Source organism: Chenopodium quinoa, unplaced genomic scaffold, assembly GCF_001683475.1.
Source record: "Chenopodium quinoa cultivar QQ74 unplaced genomic scaffold, ASM168347v1, whole genome shotgun sequence".
Lineage (NCBI taxonomy): Eukaryota > Viridiplantae > Streptophyta > Magnoliopsida > Caryophyllales > Amaranthaceae > Chenopodium > Chenopodium quinoa.
The window spans coordinates 553,150-560,326 of NW_018744582.1; the positions used below are offsets into that span (position 1 = coordinate 553,150).

General features: G+C 35.6%; 2 protein-coding genes across 2 annotated transcripts; both read right to left on the reverse strand.

Annotated features, from left to right (window-relative positions):
- Positions 1-2,265: 2,265 nt before the first annotated feature.
- LOC110699397 (ATP-dependent DNA helicase PIF1-like) lies at positions 2,266-4,293 on the reverse strand. Its single transcript, XM_021876918.1, has 2 exons — positions 3,645-4,293; positions 2,266-3,536 (listed from the first exon to the last, which is right to left on the reverse strand). Exons 1-2 carry the CDS (start codon positions 4,291-4,293, stop codon positions 2,266-2,268), a joined length of 1,920 nt encoding a protein of 639 aa, XP_021732610.1.
- A 9-nt stretch (positions 4,294-4,302) lies between these two features.
- Positions 4,303-6,647, reverse strand: LOC110699399. The gene is made up of 3 exons (XM_021876919.1): positions 5,783-6,647; positions 4,782-5,679; positions 4,303-4,483 (listed from the first exon to the last, which is right to left on the reverse strand). Exons 1-3 carry the CDS (start codon positions 6,645-6,647, stop codon positions 4,303-4,305), a joined length of 1,944 nt encoding a protein of 647 aa, XP_021732611.1.
- Positions 6,648-7,177: the final 530 nt, after the last annotated feature.

Sequence of the window (7,177 nt, forward strand, 5' to 3'; positions counted from 1 at the left end):
CCCCCTTTTCCGGAAGCCACCTTTCCGAAGAGCGTCAGCAACTGTTTATCTTCAGCAGAAAATTCATCAGGACCAACAGCTGACATTTTCGGATCAGGCATCCTTAGATATCTCGGCGCTCCAAAGTAGTTTAAATGTTCCTCTTCGGGCGGAGCCCTGATCCAGATCCATTGACCCCTCCATTCTTTGTCTGAAGTATCGTGAGGCCAAGTAGTCAAATAACCCCGTTTTGCTTCAATACGCCACCATCCAAGACCATTTGGTTCAGAAGATTGTTTATTCGGTACCAAAGTATGTAATTGTCGGAAAACGTTGACACTGGGATCAAACCCTAGAAAAAGGGATACCCATAAGAACGTCATAACTCTTCGAATACTGGCCGGAGTCAACTGGCATAACGCAATGTTATACCCATTCAACACTTTAATTACAAAGGGATGAAGAGGAAACCTCAGCCCTGATTGTAATTGCCTAGTATATACTCCAATATACCCAGGCGGCGGTCTGTGGATTCTATCCTCTATAACTGGCATTCGACACCAGTATCCATCCCGTTCATAAATACCGTAAAAGATTTCAATCTGCTCAGCGAAACGGTATTGAGCATTCTGTGTAACCCACCATCTGTACGGAGCAGCAGTTCTAAGGCCCGAATTTTCAGTTGGATTGTACCATTCTTCAACACCTTCTGGCAAACAGTGAGGCCCGTGAACAGCACCGCTGTCAGATGAAGTGGGTTCTTCCCACTCCCTGAATGTCACAGGGGAAAATGATCTAGCAGAAACTAATGGTACTGCCGGTATCGGAACATTAGCCGTAAGTTCTCTTTCCGCCATATCAGAACAATTAGTAGCGTGACTAAGAGGTGGCATCCGTCCAAGTGGTTGTCTACGCCGAGGACCCGACGACACAACCTGTTGCCTTTCAGCCTCTTCTCCTTCGCCAACAACAGGCGCTTTACCCAAATTCCGAGGTCTAACCATAATAATTTGAAAAACAAATATACGGCAATGGAAATTTAAAAAATGCAAATAAATTCAAACGAAATCGGAAATAATTACCTGTTCCTGAGTCGAAAATCGGCGGACTTGCACGCCGACACACCGGAATTTGGAGTACAAATAAGACGAATAAATATTTGGAATGAAAATTAAGTGTTTCAAAAGAAATTTGGTATTTCTAGGGTTCCGTTCGCAGAAAATTGATTAGTGAACGACGAAGATAGAATGTAACTGGAACTTTAAAATTTAAAGGCTTTTATATTTAAATCTACAGAAGTTTAATAGTTAACCGTATTGTCATATCTCCCATTATACTATTAATAAACTATATTATCTAAAATTTCAGTACCGACTAAACGTCACAACGTTTTAATTATACTCACTAATGGTAGTTACAATAACCATTTAAATTATCCAAATTTCAGTTAACTGTATTGTCACATCTCCCATTATACTATTAATAAACTATATTATTTAAAATTCGAGTACCGACAAAACATCACAACATTTTAATTATACTCACTAATGGTAGTTATAATAACCATTTAGATTATCCAAATTTCACCAATTTTGAAATGCAATCATTTATTACACAATGCCTGTAAATTACAGAAAGATTTTTTTGTTTAATAAACAATTTCTAAAAATAATTCATACAAATTAAAATATCCATCATATTACAAATATCTTTCCTTAGATCAATTCACGTTCAAGTTGTTAAATACTTAAAATAATAATAATAGATATTATATACACCATAGATACTACTAAACAAATACAAAATTGCTATTAGTATATCTACATTTCACTAATTTAAACTTGTAATCATCTATAATATTTGTTAGTCACACAAATAATATTTTGATCACCAACTAATAAAAAAAAAGGAAAAAAAAGAGTTAAATATATACAGGAAATAAAGATATTTTTACAAATTCATTTCCAAAAAGTGTACATAATTTCCGAAACATTAAATGTCGATCTGTGATAAATGTACATAATTTATGGATCACAGTATAAAATATTTTCAATATTAATTTAACCAAATCAATATGAACGATATTAACATAAAAAATGCTTTAAATGAAACATATCTTGTTAACCATTGTACCAAAAAAATACAACTGTATAGCAATGTTTGTAACTATATTTTTTTTTATAACATATAAAAGGTTGTTGTAATCATTATAATATTTTTTCAGTAAAAAAAAAAGATCATAATAATTATAACAATTTTACCATACAGCAACAAACATGTTTACTGTTAAACAACTTTTGAATACTTCAAAATATCAAAAGACACAACATTTCTAACCGAGTTGATGTGATACCCATCAGGCGGTTTCATTGTATAAACAACAACATTCTTAGCCTTTGTTGCTCGAGATAAAGCCACATATAATTGACCATGTGAAAAACACGGTCGAGGAAGATAAACTGAAACCTGATTCAGTGTTTGTCCTTGTGACTTATTAATCGTCATAGCAAAACACAATTTAATTGGGAACTGTTTCCTTTCAAAGATAAATGGATATCTACCATTTGTTGGAGGACGTAAAGTTGCCCGATGCAAAAAAACAGTATTCCCTTTATATTGCCCAGCAGATATTTCACAAACAATAACGTTCGGCTGGAAAAGCTTGCAAATCAATCTCGTCCCGTTACAGAGACCATCCGAAGGCATTATATTACGTAACAAAATAACAGGACAATCTTCTTTAAGAACAAGCTCATGGGGACTCATCCCCCCTGGACAAAGCTTATTAATAAACTCTGATGGATAGATATTGCAACTATCATTGAGCATCGTATCAAAACTCTTGTAAATCACTTTATTTCCTGGGAACTGGTCAATCAAAACTGAATTTACCATATCCACATCATCATTCATCGGAGTTAAAATTGCTCTATCTGCAAAGATATCTGACGTAATCGTTCCTTTCTCAACTTCTGGAAAAGTAGCTCGTACAATCTCCAAAATGGGGTCCTTTTCAACCTCCAAATGATGTATCATTCCATCAGGGAGTTGTACATATCCACACTCAGTCGTCTGTAATTCACTATTACCAAGAAACAACAAAAACGCACAAAATGTTGTATCTTCACGAGCTCGTTGATTTTCCGTTAACTTGAACCTTTTCAAAGATGGCCATATATATGAAGCAACAATACTGGATTCAACAGCCTGTCTTAAGGACTTCTGAGGTATAACTGGTAGAACCTGCCAAAAATCACCGCCGAAGATAATAAGCTTACCACCAAAAAGTGTTGTATTTTCACATATATTCTGCAGCAGCAAATCAAGTGCCTGTAAATTTGCCTTATTCGCCGTAGAAGCCTCATCCCAAATAATCAAGGTCGTCTCTTTTAATAACTGTGCTAAACTACCTTGTTTTGGAACATCACACGTAAAACAACTCTCATGATCAACAGGAATTTTAAACCTTGAATGAGTTGTTCTGCCAGAAGGTAGATTCGACGCGGCTATTCTAGATGACGCAGTGGGCAGCACAATTTTATTCATCATTCGAATTTCTACATATAAACAATTGTATAAAAAAGTCTTACCGTACCACCTGGTCCATCAATAAAAAAAGCACCTCCTTTCCCCTCAATAACGTGATTCATTATGACATCAAATACTCAGTCGTGCTCTTGAGTTAACATACTCTTCAGGAATAGGCACATTTAAAGCATCTGCTATATCTCTCGTCTTCCTAAACTCATCACTGACATCATAACTCAGATGATCCAACCCAAATGTCTTCAGTGATTTACCCATTGATTCAAGATGTTGCTCTAATAAACTAACAGTTAACTGTTTTACTTTTCCGGGACAATCTTGAAATTGATACCTGTAATCTTCCGAGAATGATGTGTAATATTTTTCCCATAAAGAAGATGGATCACTCGGCTGGCAAAATATCAATATTGTTGCAAACAGTCGTCTCAAAGCACATGGTAACTGTATCTCTGCAGCTTCAGTTAAGCAAATAGATGCAGCATCATCATCTTCCAAAAGACCAAGCCGTTTAGCAGTCTCTTGAAACGTAGCACAAACATAATTATCAACTGTACGTAATTCTGTGAACGAAGTTGAGTTTCGTACATTAAGCAGTAATAGCCGAAGATAATAACGTTCACCTTCGGCAGGCAAAACAAACGATATCCTACCAACAACAATAAGTGTGTTTTTTCGGCCCTTCCATTCTTTCACTCTCGAATCCCACGTGTAGTGTTCTGGGAAATCGCTGTATAAAAGATTAACACCACCGTCGATTACCGCATTCATTGTAAAGAATTATGTCAAAGGTGTACGTGCGCACCTAGGATCTCTAACAACTCGTGTAAGATTTTCATACGGTCTCACAGTAATAGATTGCATGTTTGGAAGATGCACTAGTAATGGCATAACAGGAGGAAAAATTTCATACAAATCAAAACCAAATATTCGCCATATTCCTTCACACGGAGAAACCCATCTACAATTTCAAATCACACAAGTGAACTGTAATATTTGTAACTAATATAACTATAATGTAAAGAAATTTAAATCAAATACGAAAATAAGACACTGAATACTAACCTGCCAGATTGAAATTGTTCAATTTCATCAATTTTTTTTTATCATTTGTAGCAGATATCTTGAATGATATTCGGTCATGCCCTTTATAAACGTATTTATATAAATATTTCACAGCTTTGATAGTTGAACAAACTTCAACATTTATATGACAATCAAATAGAAGCAATAAATATGGATTATAAGGTACTACCCACCGATTATCTAACTTAGCCCTTCGAACCTTTACTTTGTCACCCGTTTGTCTTCTCCTATATACAGGATACCCATCTTTGTTATTTGCCGTTTCTGAATTGTAATCTTTTGGATATCCACTTTTGCAGACCATTTTTTTCCCATCCATTTTCATACAAGGACACTTAGGATTTAGCCTCCCGCAAGGCCCATGCATCATATGAGTCAAAACAACTTTACGAAGACGAGGATTATCGGACGATGGAATTTCAGCACAAACAAACTTATCATACTTCGATGGCCCTCTTATCTTGAAATCATGTTTCAGTATTATTAACAAATGCGCATGTGGTAATCCCCTTTTCTGAAATTCAACGACATAAATCATAGCTACCACTTCCCCAAATATTCTTTCTTTTTTAATTTGTTTTTTCAACGTCAACAATTTTGCACGAAAGATACGGGTCACAATGTCTGGCCTATCCTGAGCCTTTTCTCCAGGTTGTAATTCACACTTTATCTCGGGCCAATTTGCGTTACATGTCACAGTTTTAAACAAATCCAGTTTCCCATATCTCTGAACTAATGCCATTGCATTTAAATACCGACGTTTTAGATCTCTTGGACACCCAATGAACGACGGAGGTAAAACAACAAGATGTCCAATCTTCGAAGCATCTGTCTCCCCATCTGTCAGACTATCAAGAATACCCTGGTAAAGATCAGCCCTAATGATGTCTTGATTGTTCCGCAAATAATCAAGCCTTGAATTCTCAATCTTCACATACATGTCCACAACAAATTGTTGAAAACTTCTTCCACTTCTAAGGAGCATATTTGTAAGCCTAATTTGAAATTTGTAAGCATAATATTCTCTCGGAGAAATATACCTATCAGCTCTTGTCCTATGTTTAACGGTCCCTATAGTATGGCACAAATAAATAGAATAACACAATAAACAACCAAGCACAATAAATAATGTAAAATGAATATAGACTATTATGCATAAACAGCAAACACTTACGTGATTCTTCTTCATCTAAAAAATTTTGCACAGTATGAACTGCACAGGAATTAATAGGATCTGGAACCAGCTTGATACGATTTTTCCCACCAACATTTCGCTTCTGAAGATTCTGAGTCCATCCACATTCACCAAAAGGAAACAACAACGGGTATTGTAATGGATCATAACACCCATAATAATGACAAATTCGAAGAGTTTGGGCAGACTTTTCGTGCACAATAATATGTGGAGTGGTTATTTGACTTGAAGGCCCAGCATCTGGCCATACTACGGCAACTTCATCAGAAACAGGCACGTTATAAACACGTTGGTCCAAAACAGTATTCTGAGATAATACTACTTGCGTGTTTTCATCTATCTCTATCTCCCTCAACGATCTGAAAAATCTTGCATATGGATTCAGTTCAGTAATCTTCATTAACAGACGAATAATATCCTCCCGTACTTCAGGAAAACAATTTACTCTATTCTGAACTTCGTGCTGGCCATCATAAAAATAGAGCTGCAAAAATTTAGGACTACCATCATCAGGCAGAAGATCCGGAACAGAATGATATACCTGGCCATGCATTTTAAACACATATATCCCCTTATACGTTGTCGACTCCGTTTTGCCGCGAATAGAACTATAAGCAAACAGATTGTTATACATTCGACTGTATTGTTTGAAATGTTTAGCATCTTCCTCCTCTGATAAATACAACCGGCATAACTCATCAGGAAATTGATTAGCTGCAATCACAACCTGCCCACTACAACAACAGAAACCCGGAGTTTCATACATGAATTTCTTCGCATTACAATACAAACAAGATGGAACACTCTCGAGCACCAGAGGGCTAACTGGAAGATTTTCGCCCATCGTTGCAAGCGGCCTCACTGCCGAAACATGCGACAAACATTTTTAGGGGAAAAAAAAATAAAAAACAAAATAAATTATGGTACATTACAAATAACACATATAATAGTTTTTTTTACAACGTAAAACTAACCAATACAGTACCTTCCGAGCCGATGTCTTTAGAAGATGAAGATTGTGCAAAAAACAGAGATCTTTTACTTTTACGTTGTGCTCATATTTCTGAAAGACTCCCCAAATTACCTAGCAATCACAATAAACGTTTTCCAGAATAATAATAAATAAACAAAGGTACCGACGATAACAACAAAAGATAGTTTATGATTACATATTGTGACACGACTTCTTGGGAAACCATTAAATAAAATATTCAAAATAGCCGAAACCAAGAATGAAACCATTGTACCCTTCACAACTTAATATCAGGGTATCAACAATTTTAATTAAAAACATAATTATTTCCAGTGGAAATCACATCTTACATAATATAAAATAATCAAACATTTTAAAATACTATATAGTTTTACAACATT